Source organism: Notechis scutatus, chromosome 12 (genome assembly GCF_049901735.1).
Source record: "Notechis scutatus isolate UNSWTSFEM ecotype Mainland chromosome 12, rNotScu1.2, whole genome shotgun sequence".
NCBI lineage: Eukaryota > Metazoa > Chordata > Lepidosauria > Squamata > Elapidae > Notechis > Notechis scutatus.
The window spans coordinates 7411709-7429796 of NC_142020.1; the positions used below are offsets into that span (position 1 = coordinate 7411709).

The 18088-nt window shown below is 42.5% G+C and overlaps 1 protein-coding gene across 3 annotated transcripts in view; it reads right to left on the reverse strand.

The window, feature by feature from the left end:
* Positions 1 to 797: 797 nt before the first annotated feature.
* Positions 798 to 18088, reverse strand: part of LOC148129645 (syntaxin-binding protein 4-like) — a 53641-nt gene continuing 36350 nt past the window's right edge. Inside the window, exons 13-21 of one of the 3 annotated variants that reach the window (XM_087973177.1) lie at positions 17847 to 17943; positions 16271 to 16392; positions 15696 to 15788; positions 14236 to 14301; positions 10811 to 10999; positions 8582 to 8698; positions 5234 to 5280; positions 3868 to 4007; positions 798 to 1627 (exon numbers count right to left, since the gene is read on the reverse strand). In XM_087973177.1, coding sequence (XP_087829303.1) covers positions 1569 to 1627; positions 3868 to 4007; positions 5234 to 5280; positions 8582 to 8698; positions 10811 to 10999; positions 14236 to 14301; positions 15696 to 15788; positions 16271 to 16392; positions 17847 to 17943 — 930 coding nt within the window. In that variant the 3' untranslated portion in view covers positions 798 to 1568. Of the gene's footprint in view, positions 1628 to 3867; positions 4008 to 5233; positions 5281 to 8581; positions 8699 to 10810; positions 11000 to 14235; positions 14302 to 15695; positions 15789 to 16270; positions 16393 to 17846; positions 17944 to 18088 lie in introns of those variants that run through there. The other 2 variants (XM_087973178.1, XM_087973179.1) reach the window with 2 other exon arrangements.

The window sequence follows — 18088 nt, forward strand, 5'->3', positions numbered from 1 at the left end:
TGTGGCTTGGTGGGCATGGCAGGGGAAGGATACTGCAAAATCTCATTCCCTCCCCCACCCCACTAACCTGCTTTCCAGCTCCGTTCTCCTGTACAGGGCAATAAAAGAAGACCCAGCCGATCATCTGGGATTCGGGAGGTAGAGAATAGGTGGGGCGGGGCCAGTCAGAAGTGGTATTGGCTGGTTCTCCAAACTACTCAAAATTCCGCTACCGGTTCTCCAGAACTGGTCAGAACCTGCTGAAAACCACCTCTGCCTCTGACAGTGAAAAGGAGGCCGGGGGCAACGTGTGCAAGTGAGGTTAGTCAGTGGATGACATCCCCAGAAAATAAGACCTTTTTGGTGGAAAGAAAAATATAAGACAGGGTCTTATTTTTGGAAAAACATGGGTAGTAGCCTCAAGCTAACTGTTCCTTCTTCACAATGAGAAGACCTTGAGAGCTGAATATCTCTAGGCCCTGGATCAAAGTTCCCAATCTTAAGTCTTAAAAATGAAGGCTTCTTGTTTAGAGGAATTGAGAGCGGTTCGCCCGACAGCAGAAATGAGAAAGAGGCATTAACCTGTAATAAACTACCAATGGATTTCCAGTCACTTTTTAAAAACAAATCTTGAATAATTCAAATAATCCTTAGAGAGAAACGGGGTTAAAATCGATCCAAAGGCAAATCATTTTCACTAACTATCCATTCAGGATTGGGTGCCGAGAGATGATGACCATACTGAGGATCATTTTTATTTCTCTATCTCTTCTCTATCTATAATTCCTTCCACCCATAAACCAAGAGGCATCTGGTAACTCCTTTTCAGGTGGATAAAATTTAATTACAGGGCATAAACTTTCACGAGCTCTCTAATTAAATCTGTTAGATACATTTCATCTAAAAAAGAGCCCAGAATTCTGCAGAAAACAGCATTAATGCATGCATACAGACAGTGCAAAAACTAAGTGAAAATGTTACCCTCCCCACCCCCCTTAAATCCCAGTTAAAATGTCAGAATGACTTCAGGTTCTCTGGTTACTCTCCCCAGCAAGGGCTTAGATGAATAAGCAAAATAAAGCTTTACAGAGACCCATCCGAACAGAATGTGTAGAACAATTTGCCTCCTGAAGTTCTGCAGCTCCATCAGTGGAGGTTTTTCAACCAAGGCCTGGACAGCTCTATGTCTAGGAGGGTGTGAGGATACCTGCCTCATGGAAGGGTTGGACTAGAACAGGGGTCTTCAAACTTGACAGCTTTGAGACTTGTGGACTTTTAACTCCTAGAATTCCTCCTCCAGTCATGTTAGCTCAGGACTTCTGGGAAGTTGAAGTCCACAAGTCTTAAACTTGCCAAGTGTGAAGACCCTTGGACTAGAAGCTCTCAAAATGCCTTCCAATTCTAGGATTCTAGGATTCTTAACTGCCCTCCAGAAATAGCTTTTCCAGATATCATAGCTGCCATTGTTCTTGTCCTTCCAGACCAAGCAGTGGAGAGAACTGAAAGAAGGTCTCTTTTCAAGGAGCGTTGTGGTGGACCAGAAATGGACCAAAGTCTAACTTCTGGAGGAAACGGTCCCACGTTCCTCTTTATTCATCGTCGGGGGATCTCTCATCTGCTTGGCAGTTGTCCCAATCTTGCAGGAGAGCTGTCAATGAAAGCAGAAGATACCAAAAGATCACCAGGTCATCATCAACCCAATCAGCATCTAATCTAGAGATGCCCTCAAGGTTCCTAACCTTTGCTCAGAATAGAAATATCAGCAGCTGGTACCAGACATGCCCCCACTCACCCCTCTTGAATTTTTTTAATATCAAATTTTAATCTACGCCGAAGAATTCAATTACACCCTTGCTCACACACAGACTCTTAACTCCTTTTATCCAACAAATCTGGGTCTCTGTTCACTTCCCCCCATTCATCCGCTTTCCTGCTGTTACTCCAGTTCTCCCTCTATAATGGGGTGATATTATTCCATCATCAGCCATCCCAGGAAACTTGGTAAATGCCATTTTACAAATGAGAACACCCCCCCCACACTTTACCAGCTACAAGTGGTCCTTGACCACAACCACAAAGAGACCAGAATATCTTTGCTATAATCAAAGTGGTTGTTAAGATGCCCAATTTTAATGACTTTTCACCAGAGTTCATAGACAAATCGTCACAGCCGTTAAGCGAATCATGCGGTCTTTAAGTAAATCCTACTTTTCCCATTGACTTTGCTTGCTGGAGGTCTTCTGAGAAGGTCATAAATGGTGACCCCCCCCCCCCAGGATGCTGCAACTGGATGCCAAGCAACCAAATGGTGATCATGGGACCAGACTGTAGGGACGCTAAATTGATTGTAAATGGAAGGACTGGTTGTAACTCACATGTTTCAGTTGCTGTTATAACTTTGAGTGGTCCCTAAATAAATGGTTGTAAGTCAAGGATTACCTGTACCAGGGGTGAGATGCAAATATTTTTGCTACCAGTTCTGTGGGTGTGGCTAGGTGGGCATGGCCATGTGACTGGATGGGTGTGGCTTCTTCTTTCTTTCTTTTTGTGCAGCATACACACACACACACACACACACGCACTCCATTTTTTTGCCTCCTGGGCTTCAGGGAAACCTCCTGGGCAAAGCAGTAAGACAGCAGGAGGGATCCCGGCACAGCTGATCATCAGAACAGCTGATCGTTGGGAGGAAAAAAAGCAAAAGAAATACTGGTTCGGCCGAACCTCTAGCTGTATTTTTACTACCGGTTCAGCTGAATGATAGCATTTTTTACTACCAGTTCTCCTGAATCAGGCCGAACTGGTAGTGTTTTTGTTTTTTGTTTTTTATGTATAATGTACACTAAAGATGACATTTAATTTCAACGTATGAGGTGCAATGACAATAAAGTAAACTATTAATCTAGATCTCACTAGGGCAAGGCACCCCAAATCTGAGTAAATTACCCCAAATTGGGTAAAAGTGATTTTTCTTTGGGTAATGACACACAAACCCATCACAAGAGGGGCATTTAACTTGACTTTAATAATGGCCAGGTGTACTAAAATATCTCTCAAATATTCCTATTAAGATGAAAAATTGAAATCACCCATGGTAATTGGTGCGAATGATGTAAAGATCATTGAAGGCTATCGTTTTTATACTACAGGTAGCCCTCGAGTTATGACCACCTGTTCAGTGACTGTTTGAAGTTATGAGGATGCTGAAGGAAGGGACCTATGGCCGATCCTCAAAAACTCATTATGATTGATAGAAGAAAATATTTGTAGCTCGGGGTTGAACTGTGAGCTCCTTGACGGTGTCTCTGAACTTAGTGGCTTTCTTGTACACGTTTCATTACCAAACTAGGCAACACACTGATAACACTACCTAATTCGGTAATAATGAAATGCCTGCAAGAATACCACCAAGCTCAGAGAGCACCAAGGACCCTACAGTTCAGTAAGACATTCTGATAAATAGTTTTCAGTAATGAAACAAAAAGGTTTGGGAAGGCCTGCAGTAAGTCAAATTGAGATTCTCTTGATTTGCAATCATCTAAACCACACCCATTGGAGGCAGGCAAGGAATCACCTCTATCCAACTGCAAGCCTATTTAATCAGAACTTGTAGGATATAGTTTTGTTTAGTTCGGATTCAATATCCTGCTGGGGGGTATTTGCTCAGATCAAGCCCCCTCATGGCCAAATGAAGTCAGGTGTAGAGTGATGGCCAAGGCAAGATACAATCAGAACTTCAGTACTTTGGACAGGGTAATGCTCCTGCAAGACCTGGGAGAAATCTTCCTTGCTTTCCAAGTTCTACCATCCTCCCAGCTGCCGTGTACTGCTGTAATAACAGAAAAGAAACCGGTCTTCCCAGAAGCGTTGCCTACAAATGGAACTTACCATCTCTTGTAGCACTTGACAATGAGTTACTCTCCAACAGTCCATTGCCTTCTGCGATCAACATTCGGGCAAGTTCTGAAGAGAGAAGGGTAGTTTCGGAGACATCTTTTGTCTTGTCCTCATCCTCTTGGCTGTTAATCCTTAGGAGGGAAAAATGTGATTGTTTATGAATTCCAACTTCGTAGTCTCTTAGTGTAGTGTAATGGACTATGAGAAGAACCTTGGGAGATGGAAGAGCTGCAGCCTAGACAATGGTCAGATAAAAGATACCCGAGACCAGGAAAAGAAAAAGGGTGGAGAAAGCATCTCAGAAGGGATTCTCCCTAGTTCTCTGGAAAGTAAAGGCAAGAGGGGGGAGAGAGAGAGATGCTTTCAGATTTGCAAGATTCTATTACAGTGATATCCTGGTGTCCAACTGCTTTGAAACTTAGAGAAGAGAAGAGAGAAAGAGAAGAGAAGAGAAGAGAAGAGAAGAGAAGAGAAGAGAAGAGAAGATAGAATGAAATAGAATAGAACAGAGAATTAGAATAGATTAGAATAGAATAGAATAGAATAGAATAGAATAGAATAGAATAGAATAGAATAGAATAGAATAGAATAGAATAGAATAGAATAGAATAGAATAGAAATCTTTATTGGCCAAGTGTGACTGGACACACAAGGAATTTGTCTTGGTGCAAATGCTCTCAGTGTACATAAAAGAAAAGATACATTCATCAAGAGTCAAGGATCATCAGGTACAACACTTAATAATAGTCATAGGGTACAATAAGAATAGAATAGAATAGAATAGAATAGAATAGAATAGAATAGAATAGAATAGAATAGAATAGAATAGAATAGAATTCTTTATTGGCCAAGTGTGATTTTGTCTTTGGTGCATATGCTCTCAGTGTACATAAAAGAAAAGAAAAGATACATTCATCAAGAGTCATAAGCTCCAACACTTAATAATAGTCATAGAGTACAATAAGCAATCAAATCATGCTAGGAAACAGAATAAAAATCGTAAGGATACAAGGGACAAAGTTACAGTCATACAGTCACAAGTGGGAGGAGATGGGTGAAAGGAAGGATGGGAAGATTAAGAGTAATAGTAATGCAGACATAATAAATAGTTTGACAGTGTTGAGGGAATTGTTAAGCAGAGTGGTGGCGTTTGGGGAAAAACTGTTCTTGTGTCCAGTTGTTCTGGTATGCAGTGCTCTATAGCGTCGTTTTGAGGGTACTCAAAACGAATTTGACATGAGAATTTTGTCCCAGCACTCATCGTCTATTTAGCACTCAATACACAAGCTAAATGGCTAAGAATCTTTCTTAGACATCTGGCAGAGATGGTAAGGATGAAGCTCAAGGAAGTTCTTACCTCTTTTTGGGTAAAGAGCAGGATGAGCTCAGTAATCTGTGGGCATGCTGGTTAAAAACAAAGCATGAGAAAGCGTGTCAGCATTGCAGAAATGGGACCTCACCAGTAGCAGCAAACATCTGTTTTCTTTGCTGAATTCCTTTATTCTGGGGGAGACCCATTTTTCCACCAAGAGGAAAAAATAGAAACAAAAATCATTTAAGACGGTGAATCGAAGTCCAAAATTAGATCAAGGTCAGTCATTTTAGTGCTAAAGTTCAGCTGCAAAAATGAAAAAAAAAGTGTATTTGACTCCCAACCCTTAAGCAGGAGATATGTTTTTAATGGAAAAAGTAAATACCCCCCTGTTGTAATGACGAGGCAGTCGAGTTGTTTGATTATGAACAACTGAATCATGATGATCTTTATTGGAGTCTAGTCTTGCATTTATACACATTTTTAGTTATCCTCCGTCACTGGTTAACTTTGGTTACTGCTTAACTTTCGTTACTGTTTAGCACAGTAATTAACACAATTAATTATCTCTAGTTAAAGTCTAACGTATGTTTACTTCCTCTCTCTAATCCTCCTTTAGATTAGTGACTTTGTTTGCCTGAGTTGTATTTGCTTGGAAACATTCTTTATCTGAGGTTTGCCATCCGAGATTGGAACATTCCTGCAATTACAACTCTACACCCCCCCACACACCAAAATAAGGACATGCATGATGCTATTGTTAAAATTAAAGGGAGATAGCATTTAGCAATAGCACTTAGACTTATATACCGCTTCACAGTGCTTTTACAGCCCTCTCTAAGCAGTTTACAGAGTCAGCATCTGGTCCCCAACAATCTGGCTCCTCATTTTACTGATCTGGGAAGGATGGAAGGATGAGTTAACCTTGAGCCATTCAGGATCAAACTGCTGGCAGTCGGCAGAGCTAGCCTGCAATACTGCATTCTAACCACTGCACCTCCATGGCTCTTCTCAATCCATTGTTACTTTAATTTTAAACTACCTCTATCCTTTCCCAAGATAAAAAGCTCTTCCCCCCCAATTTCTCCAAAACACGACTCTGAATTTAAATCCATTATAATGTTAGTTGTCCTGATGTGGTTTCTTCTACACAATTTTCCCCAATGCGCACATTTTTCAGCCTAAAGCCCCGTGCTTTCTCTCTAAACTCAAATGTCAAACTTTTGCATCTTTTTTTCTTTCTTTCTTGCTGCAATCTGCTCGACACACTGTTCCTTTTTGGCCGCATCTCTTGCAAATAAATGGTTCTATTCAGGCGGAATTGGAACCAGAGAAAGAAGGATACAGTAAGTCCTCAATTTATGGCCACAATTGGACCTAGAGTTCCCGTTGCTAAGCAAGATGGCTGTTAAGGGAGTCACGGCTGATTTTATGGCCGTGTTGTTAAGTGAAACACTGGAGTTGTTAAGTGAGCCGCAAGATTCTTAAGCGAATCCGGTTTCCCCCGGATTTTATGGCCGTGTTGTTAAGTGAAACACTGGAGTTGTTAAGTGAGCCGCAAGATTCTTAAGCGAATCCGGTTTCCCCCATTGACTTTGCTTGTCAGAAGTCGGCTGGGAAGGTCGCAAATGGAGATCACATGACCACGGGACACTGCAACTGTCATAAGTACATGTCAGTTGCCAAGGGCCCAGGTTGTGATCACATGACTGTGGGGGGATGCTGCAATGGTCGTAACTGTGAGGATTAGTCATAAGTCACTTTTTTCAGGGTTGCTAAACAAATGATTGTAAGTTAAGAGCTGCCTGTAATCCGTTCCATGCTACCATCCATATTGATTTGGGAACAATATTCTTGTGACAGGTGTGATAAATCTCTTCTAATAATAACAATAACATCCAGCGTATTATTTTCCCCATCTTTCATGAAATTCTTCTTGAAATAAATGGGAGTCCAGGAGTCGCCAACCTTTTGGACCTTAAATCTCACAGACCAGAGACCCTGGGAAAATCCCCCCAAAAGTCTGCAGGAAAATTCCCCACCCCGTTTTCCTACTGATCGATCATTCTTTATTTGGGATCACAGGATACCATCTCCAGCTCCATTCTCAAGGGGGAGAAAGAGAGAGAGACTTTTGGCTTCATGCAAGGAAAGCAGCAGAAGCAGCAGAAGTCTTTCTTTCTCTCCTCCAAACTCTGCCAGAAATGAGTCTTTGTGAGACTTGTCGTGCCGGCACATCCTCTTGGAGCAGGATGCCTTGCAGGGTCCCAAACACTCATTTCTGGTGCAGTTTGGGGGAGAGAAAGAAAGACTTTGGCTGCTTTCCTTGCATGCAGCCAAAAGCAGAAGAAGAAAGAAGCCGAAAGAAGCAGCCCGGTGGCCAGACGAGGCACGTGGAGCAAGTTCCCCCCTCCGCCCTTTGCCCCCTCCCATCACTACCTTGTGTTGTTTGCAAGTGACACAAGCCTTGTGTTCCCGTGGGCCATGTGGGCAGCACAGCCTTGTGTTCCCGCACAGCCTTGATTAATTTCTTTGGGGGTGACATTTCTCTGCGGACCACCAAAATTTTCTCATGGACCACCAGCGGTCCCCCGCCCCACTGTTTGGCGACCACTGATCTAGACCAGGCGTGGGCAGCTGCAGTCCCTTCACAACCTGTGTCCCAAAGATGCTTTTTCAAGAGGCAACTGGACTTTCTGGAAATAATGTTGTTATTGTTATTATTAGAATAGATTTGTCACATGTGTCACAAGAATATTGTTTCCCAAATCAACACAGATGATAGCATGGAACAGATTACAGGTAGCCCTTGACTTACAATTATTTGTTGAACAACCATTCAAAGTTATAATCATCATCATTTAACAACCCCATAATCCTTTGCAGCATGGAGTCTGGGCAACTGAATGGAGCAAGGCAGAGTGTTTTAATGGCCGGATGCCTTTCTTGTCACCGATGCGGAGTTTTGTTCAGCAGATAAATTCTCAGAGTGAGAATTGCTGCCTCTCCCTAGGATCCAACTCACAGCTTCCTGGTTGTGAGGCGAGAGCTCCACCTCTAGGCCACCCCACCACTCTATTCAAAGTTATAATTCCCCTGGGGGGAAAAATGTGTGCCAAAGATGCTTTTTCAAGAGGCAACCGGACTTTCTGGAAAGTTGCTATTTCAAGAGAAATAGCAGACCAGACTTTCCAAAAAGCATCTTTGAGACAACCATGACCTGCATATCTGAGAATCTCCATAGATATTTACAACCTGTGGATTCAACGCCCAGAATTCCCGAGCCATTCCCAAGAGCATGGGTGGCGCAGGAATTCTGCAAAATGGTAAAGGAGCCAGAGACACCCATTCCTCATCTGGACACTGAGTTCTGATTGAATCTGAACAGATCACCTGAACAAACAATAGCAGTTTCCTGTTGTAAGTTTCCAGGTGTTTCTGGGCAACCTCAGATTTCTGCAACTGCTCGTTCACTGAGGACAGATGTTTCTTCAGTTCTAAGGCATCGCTCTGATTTGGTGGGGTGGGAAATAGAAAAAGAGAGAAAAGATAGAAGGATGAGTTTGGAAGAGAAGATGACTAGTTTTAGATTAGCAATTTGACACACGTTTGCTCCCCTGGCTGTTTACAAAATAAAATTTGCTCCAGAACCAAAATGTTAGTAAAAATATGATGGTGACACAGAGAAGGGTTTTATTATTTTGTAATTGAGACTGAAGATGGGCATTTAATGTCGTGGTACGAGGTGCAGTGACAATAAAGTAAACTAAACTAAATTAGAGTCCAGAATTGTTACAAAGCAAGATGCCATCCACAAGTTGTTTCTACTGTTTTTATTATGCACTGTTTTTACTTTTATTCATTGCTCTGGATTCCTTAAAAACTGACTGCATTAATTTTAGGGACAAAAATGTAAAATAGTTTTGTGGTTATTTGGAAACTTCTTCTAGACTTTCTGAAAGGAAAAAAAGGTAATATTTTGTCTTTGCATCTTGACAATTAAGTGGGTTATTGTTGTAGAAAGGTCTGGTGGGTTATTATTTGGTATAACTGAAAAAAAAATGATACTATTAACTGTATTATGTATCTTACTGCACCAAAACAAGTCGGAAGTCATTCCTTTTGGTTTCTTTATTTCTTTTTCCCCCTTCACTCACTTTATCTCCTCTATTCCCTTTCCTTTCTTTCGTTTTTCCATAACCATTATTTCCATTGGTATTTTATTCTTTATTTCTATTTGTATCTAACTCCAAGCAGGAGCAGATTGCTAGTTGAGAAGATGCTTCATCACTGGTTAGTTGGGAAGGTGCTCCATCACTGGAGGTTTTTTGGAAGAGACTGGACGGCCAATTGTCTAGAATGATATCGGGGTCTCCTGCTTGAGCAAGGGGTTGGACTAGAAGACCTCCAGGGTCCCTTCCAACTCTGTTATTTTGTGAAGATTCCTGTGCATAGGCGTGGGTAGCAATAAATCAATTTACTTGGATCTTCAGATTTGGATCTGATCTTTCATTTCTTGAGCTATTTAAGGTACAACCTAGGACCACAATTGAGCCCAACCTTTCTGTTACTAAGTGAAACATTTGTTAAGTGAATTTTGCCCCATTTTATGACTTTTCTTGCCACAGTTAGAATAGAATGAGAATAGAATAGAAATGGAGCTGGAAGGGACCTTGGAGGTCTTCTAGTCCAGCCCCTTGCTCAAGCAAGAGAACCTACACCATTTCAGACATGTGACAGTGATGGAGCACCCACAACCTCTGGTTGATTATAAGATAAGTTATAAGACGAGGACTACCTGTAAATGATACACTATAATTGTACTTTTAACAGTGCTGTTTTAACTTCAAACAGTCATTAAATGAGCTGACGTAAGTTGAGGACCACCTGTATAGTTTTTAGCAGCTTGAGAAGGAAAACCCAGGTCTAAATCAAATGCACACATCTCGATAAGCCACGATATGAATGACAGAGTTTTGCAGGCTGCTGTGTTTTGTAAAGCGTGGTTTATAAGTTCACATTTTCAGTAAACTCTGCCAATTGTGGCTTCTTCAATTAATCTGTTGCGGCCTATCGGCCACTGGCCCCTCCAGCAGCCGAATCGGAGGAGGAGGAGGAGGAGGAGGAGATGTGGAAGTCAGGATCAGCATCCGGGCAACCCGGGAGCTCCGAGGGGGAAGAGGGAATGGAACTGGCAATGAGAGAGACAGAGGCGGAGCCTGGGCTGTCCATCAGCCCTCAAATGGAGAGTCAAAAGCTCCCAGGTCTGGAGGTGGCTGATGAGGAAGAGGAGGAACAGCTGGCTCCAGTGCCTGATGCACAGATGTGGAGAAGGCAGGGGAGAGGAGAGGAGAGTAGCGGGAATCTATGAGCCGGTCCTTGGGAAGGAAGAGCCACCGATGCTAGTGAAGGGGGCTGAGATGAAGAGCAACTATTCCTCTCCCTGCTGGACAGACTTGTTAGCCTGCGGCGAGAGATAAACTGGGGGAAGTATAAAGGAAGTACAGCTTCAACTTCAGAGGGTTTCTTGTGAGTGGGGAGCTGGGTCAGAACACAATCCTTATGCAAGACAACCACAGTGCAAGGAAGGAAACCAGATGGTTCCTCTTGCTTTGGCCTGACCTCTGCTTCCAAAAGCTCCTTGTTCTTCTTCCCCATCAGCTGGGATTTCAGCTCCATGATCTCAGCTTCCAACAGATGGATGACTTCTTCATAATCCTGCTCTGCGCTCTGAGCTTGCCACCGGAAGACTTCCGCGGCTTGCAACTTGTTCTGTAGACATTGGTTCTCTTGGAGGAAGCTCAGCGCCTTCTAAGATTTGGGTAAGAAGAGGAAAAGAGATATAGAGGTCATGGAATACGTGAGAATGACCTTGGGGGATAGGAGGAAGAGCTGCAGACTAGGCAACCGTTAGATAAGAGGCAGTGGAGCCCACAGAACAAAACCGGGTATGGCAAACATTTCAAAAGGAACTCTTCCTGGTTTACTGGAAAGTAAAAGCAAAGGAGGGGAGAATGAGACCTGCAAGATTCTGTTACTACAACCTTACAATAAGGGGGTGTGATGGCTCAGTGATTAAAGACACTGAAAATAGATCAGCTGGAAAGTTGACAGCCAGGGTTGGAAACCTCAGTGCCACACAACGGGGTTAGCTCCCATTCTTGCCCCAGCTCCTGCCCACCTAACAGTTCAAAAGCACGCAAATCATTATCTTCTTTTAACAACCCCATACTCCCTTGCGGGATGGAGTCTGAGCAACTGAATGGAGCTAGCAGACTGTTTACTGGCCAGATGCCCTTCCTGTCATCAATGCAGCGTTTTGTTCAGGAGATTTATTCACATTGTGCCCAGAGAGGGAAAAAATATCTGCCCCTGCCTAGGATCGAACTCACAGCCTCCTGTTTGTGAGACAAGAGCTCCACCTTTAGGCCATCACACTACTCCTTCAAAAGCATGCAAATGCGAGTAGATAAATAGGTGCCACTTCGGTGGGAAGATAACAGCATTCCATGCACCTTGGCATATATTCATGCTGGCCACATGACCACGGAAACATCTTTGGACAATGCTGCCTCTCTCATAACCCCTTTATGTTTTATCTTGCAGGAACTCCTCTTCAACTGAGAGGTGGCAGCCTGTCAACAATGAAGCTGACCTGACCAGAGTCATATTGGAGCTTCAGGGTTGCCACTATTTCTCATAACCACAGAAACTAGGACCAGACATAATGGACATAATTTGCAGCTACCTACGGTAGGTTTTGTCTAAATATAAGGCAAAACTTTTTGATACAGGAGTAAGGTGTGTCCAAGAGTGGAGTTATTTATCTATAGGTGTTGTGGGTTCCCTATCTTGGGAGGTTTTGAAGAGGAGATAGAACCACCTCTCATGGATGGTTAAATTGGTTTTCCTAGACACTGTAGAAGGTTGGACCAGATTATCCTTGAGGTCCTTTTCAAGTCTACAATCCTATGGTACTTGCCTTCTCAATCTCTGCTATTAAAAGAGGGAGAAGGATTACAGCAAAGAAAGATCTTTGGAGGGGTGATGATCAGGATTAATGTTTGGAGATGGTGGAAAGGAACATAGACGCATTTGATAGAAGCCATGAATTGAACTTGATTGAAGAAAGAACACTGTTTAGAGCTTGTAAAAAAAAAAAATCACCATATATCCAATTCCCCTTTGCGGAGTCTGAATTTGATGGTGACTCTAGCTCCATCTGCCAGGAAGACAGGTAGTCCTTGAACTATGATCCCAAGTGAGCCCCCAATTTCTGTTGCTAAGCAAGGCAGCTATTAAGTGAGTTTTGCCCCATTTTACAAATTCAGGGCCAGTTCTTAAAGATAATCCCTGGAGTTGTTAAGAGAATTGTGTGGCTATTTTTAAGTGAATCTGGCTTTCCCCATTGATTTTTGCTTGTCGCTACAAATAATGATCACATGACCACGTGACAGCGCAACCATCATAAGTACATGCCAGTTGCCAAGCGCTTGAATTTGGATCATGTGACAGAAAGGATGCTGCAACAGTTGTAAGTTTAAAAGCTGATTAGCGTTCCAACTAACAAACTCCAAACCAATAAACTCTGAGACAAGCATTTTCTCAATGTTCCATTTTATTAGAGTTGCCATATTGGCACATCTGGGAAAACCCGAATTTGAGAATTCCAGGTTTTCCCTTCCCAAAAGAGAAATCAAAGATCCATCCCCTGCACCCACCATGGCCCAATCAACCACTGGAGACATCCTTCCAGACACTCCCCTCCAGGTGCAGGGCAACATGTCCTTGACTCTCTGAGAAAGAATGTTGTTGAGTCTAATCTTCTACCTCTCTACTAAATCCCCCTTCCCAAATTCCCAGGCACAAAATGTGGCAGCCTTGAAGCTTCCAAGTAAAAATGCAATGTGCTACCCCCCCACCCCCATCGCAACGCTGACTGTGCCATAAAGTTTATAGAGGGGGAGAAATTACCAAAACCAAAAATGTACTCCATCACTCCTAAGGAAATGAAGAAGCTACGGAACTATAGAGACACAAACCTAGCCAGAAGTTTCATCCAACCTGAAAAATCCAGAGTGGCTGCACCCATACTAAAGAAAAAAAAAAGATGCGAGGTTTCATCTATGTATTGATTTTAAGGGGTTAAATTGCATGAGTATTCACAACACATACCCCCTCCGTTCATGAAAGACATGTTAGGACACTTAGTAAAAGGGAAAGTGTTTACGAAATTAGATCTCCGTGAAGCGTATTACAGAATCCGCATTAGAGAAGGAGATGAATGGAAGACTGCTTTCAACATCCCCTTACGCAGTTTTCAGTTCAGAGTAATGCCATTTGGACTACAAGGAACCCCAGGGGTCTTCATGCAGTTCATAAATGAAGTCTTACATCAATATCTGTATAAAGGGGTCCTGGTCTACTTGAATGACCTTCTTATTTACAATGAAACTCTAGAAGAACACATTAAGTGAGTAAGAAAAGTACTAAAAAGACTGTTAGATGCAAAGCTGTATGTGAAGCTATCCAAATGCAAATTCCATAAAGAGTCATTGGATTATCTTGGCTACCGTATTTCAACTCAGGGGACAGAAATGGATCCAGCCAAAGTGAAAGCTGTCGGTGCTTAGGCCCCCTGAGGTGGAGATTTATGACATCAAGCAACATTGAATTACTTATATTGGAGAATGTGACTTTTGGGGGTTGTTTCTAACTTTTAATATTGTGGCGTAATTCAGGGTTGTGTCAGATCCGGAATTGCCATGGACTTTGCCAATTTGATGCTTTCCTAAATAAAAGAATTTGTCTTGGAAGATGGACTTCGTTCTTTTCTTTTTAAATGGATTTCATCACTTGGAAACCTGACAAAAATATGGCTTCCAAGGCTGACAAGTCCCTTTCTTTTAAGTCCCTTTAAATGAATTGTTGTAAGTCAAGGACTACAGAGACCTAGCCTTGGGAGCTGTTGTCACCGTCGTAAGCCTTAATTATGTCCATCTTCAGGTCAATGAAACAGAGGTGTACAACCAGTTTCCATCACTGACCTGATTCAATTTGTGAAGCTGGTCTTCCGTAGACTTCTTATGGCTTTCCACCTCCTTCAGGAGAGACTGGGGAGGAGGGGGAGGGAGGGGAGGGGGGAAGGGTTACAGTGTCGTCAATCCAGACAGTGCTTTCTAAAAATAATAATGATCATAATAATAATCCCCATTCCAGTGGACTTGTGACTTGATGTTCATCAAACCTTCTTCGAGTTTGGTCATGGTCTCCTTAACTGTCAGCAAACTAGACAGTGCTTAACTGTCATCAATCCAGACAGTGCTTTCTAAAAATAATAATGATCATAATAATAATCCCCATTCCAGTGGACTTGTGACTTCATGTTCATCAAACCTTCTTCGAGTTTGGTCATGGTCTCCTTAACTGTCAGCAAACTAGTGTCAGCCTTGGAAGCCATATTTTACTCAGAAGCTTCCAGACTGCCGCATTTAGTGCCTAAGAAATTGGGAGGGGGGATTTGTTAGAGAGGTGGAAAATTAGACTCAATAACATCCTTTCTTAGAGAGTCAAGGACATGTTACCCTGCATGTGAAGAGGAGTGTCTGGAGGAAGGTCTCCAGTTGGGACAATGATTTGATTGGGCCATGTGATGGACTGGTGGGTGCAGAGGATGGATCTTTGATTTCTCTTTTGGGAAGGGAAAACCCAGAACTCTCCGATTTGGGTTTTCCCAGATGTGCCAGTATGATAACTCTAATAAAATGGGACTTTGAGGAAATGCCTGTCTCAGAGTTTATTGGGTTGGAGTTTGTTAGTTGGAACGCTGACAACTAGGCTGGTCTACCTTGCAAGGCTCACCATGGATTTCTGATCTTTTCATAGTTAGTCAGAAAAGGTGACTTCTTGATTTTGACAACCTTAGAACAACATTAGCTCTCTTCCTACTTTCAGTTATGTATAATATAGCTGAATTTACATGATGCTACATCTAGCAGGTAACAAAGATTTGGAAAAAAATCTTCCTTTCATTGTGTACAATCTTTCAGTTGCTTTAATGACATCTTGTTTTTTTTATAATGTATTCAGTTATAATTTCATCTTTTAAAGCTTTTGTTGGGATTTTAAACTGCTGCTTTTGACTGTAATGTAGATGTTCATCCATCTGTCCACAAGGACCAAATTGCTATGTGTTACTTTACGGAGGGTTGGTTTAGGTGCTGTGGTGGCACAGTGGTGAGAATGCAGTATTGCAGGATAACTCTGCCCATAGCCTGAAGTTCGATCCTGACCACCTCAAGGTTGACTCAGCCTTCCATCCTTCTGAGATCAGTAAAATGAGGACCCAGATTGTTGGGGGGGCATAGGCTGACTCTGTAAACTGTTTAGAGGGGGGCTGTAAAGCACTGTGAAGCAGTATATAAGTCTAAGTGCTGCTGCTATTGCTATTATGCCAATGACCACCATCAACTTACATGAAATTAAGCCTTCTGGTTGAGACCCTTACCTTCAGCCTCTGAACTTCCTCCTGTAACACCACCATTTCCAGCTGTAGGTTATCCAGCTTCTCGTTCTCATTGGAACTGAGAGAGTCAGACATCTGTAAAGAGAAGTTGGTGCAGCCAAGAATGCGGATGAGTAAGCCAAACTAAACTATACTTTCAATTTCTGTAACTGTTTTTCATATGCTTTAGTCTCCAAGACCTTAATCATCTTAGTTGCTCTTCTCTGCACTTTTTCCAAAGCCTCAACATCTTTTTTGTAAATTGGTGACCCTAAACTGGATGCAGTATTCTAGGTGTGGCCTTACTAAGGCTTAATAAAGCAGTACTAATACTTCACGTGGTTTTGATTCTATGCCTCTGTTTATACAACAAAGATTGTATTAGCTATTTTGGCTGCTGACGCACACTGCTGGCTCATATTTTAAGTGATTATCCATTTGGATCGTCCCTTTTTGGGGGGGCGAGCTGATTCCTTGAGTAACCTGGACCCATGCCATGCAAGGCTTTAAAAGTAGTAACCAACAATCAAAATAAACATAGAAGAGTGCAATAAAACTTTGGGTAGTTCAACACTAACCGGAGAATGGAAAGCAGACGTGTCCAGCAAAGTAGCCACTTCATGAGGGCTGAAAAGCGCAGAATTTGAATGGAGCTCCGTGTCTTCTTGTGGTAGCAAGTCCTTGAGAACATGGAGGAAATCTGGGTTCAAAAAGAAAGGAGGGACTCAGGCAAACCAGAAGGGCTGGCAACGTGATCTTAATTTATCCGAAAGTTTAGAAAACATCACCTCCGCTCTGCTCATAAAGGTGAAGGTTCCCCTTGTACATATGCGCTAGTCATTTCCAGCTCTAGGGAGCGGTGTTCATCTCCGTTACAAAGCTGAAGAAGAGCCAGCGCTGTCCGAAAATGTCTCCGTGGTCATGTGACCGGCAGGACTAAATGCCGAAGGTGCACAGAACACTGTTACTTTCCCACCAAAATGGTCCCTACTTGCATTTTTTTTACATGCTTTCGAACTGCTAGGTTGGCAGAAGCTGGGACAAGGAACGGGAGCTCACTCCATTATGCGGTGCTAGGGATTCGAACCGCCGAACTGCCGACCTTTCTGATCGACAAGCTCAGTGTCTTAGCCACTAAGCCACCACGTCCCGCTATGAGTCTCTGCTCATAAAAATGCTGAATTCGGGAGAATTACCTCCCCAGGTATCCATTAGAGGGAGGTCTTGCTCAACTTCTCAGTCAATGCTGACATAAGCGATCCTGGAACAAACTCTTCTTTTGCTTCCTAAAGCTCACCCAGAAATTGGGAAGAACGCTCCAAAAATTATGTCTACTCTTCTAATTAAAGGCATTCTCTTCTGAAACTCTTTTCTACAACCAGCTTGCCTCTCTCAACACAGCATGCAGCTTTCCTACTCTTTGAGATGTACCCCAACCATCTGGCACAGCTATTGCTTATTCTAGCTGGGGATTAAGATAGTCAAAGCCCATCAGATCTGTGGGGTTCATTTAAGGAAGGCTGCAAAAAAAAGGTAAAAATAAATTCACTAATAAAACCCAAACGAAGAGCCAAAGATCTAGAGCAGGGCAACTTGAAGACTTGTGGACTTAAGCGCCCAGAATTCCTCAGCCTGCACAGATGTGTGGATTTCAACTCTTTCGTCTTAAAGTCTGTAGAGATCTTCAGTCATCCAGGTCCTGGTTGTCCTAAAGGTGCTTTTTTCAAGAGGCAACTGGACTTTCTTGTTTTTTCTTGGAAGAAGTTTTACTTCTCATCCAAGAAACTTCTTCAGCTCTGACTGGATGGTGGGAAATGGGAGGATTTATACTCCTTGCAAACAGCTGGCTATTTTCATCCTTTTAGAGGGTCATTGAAACACTTAGTGGTTTATCTGTGTCCTTTTAGCTGTACAATTTGGGATGGACACCCTTTGAATGGTGTGGGAATAGGACGGATTTCCAGAGGAAAAATTGCAGAGTACAGGAACCAGTAACTACTAACTCAGGTGACCCTGAGGACACAGAAGTTTTAGACAAGATTGACGTTAGCTCTTCAAGGCAGTCTAGACATAAATACTAGCTCTATCTCGCCTATAAAATTACATTAACAGAATCTTGAAAGCTGAAAGTACCTCTACATTTTTTTTTCTCACCTCCATAGGCTACTGTGCCTTGGGAATCAGTTGTCAGTCTCTTCCGTAACTGCCTTTTCTTCTCTTCACTCATATCTAGGTTTAAGTATTGTAACATCTGGAAGCCAAAAAACAGAAAGTGAGAAGAATGGGGAGAGAAAAAAAATGAAGAAATGCTGATATTCATTTAGAAATGTGGTCTCGCTTTCCTGGTATCTCCATTCACATTCTAGACAGCCTCCATAAGGTTGTAGATCCAGGAT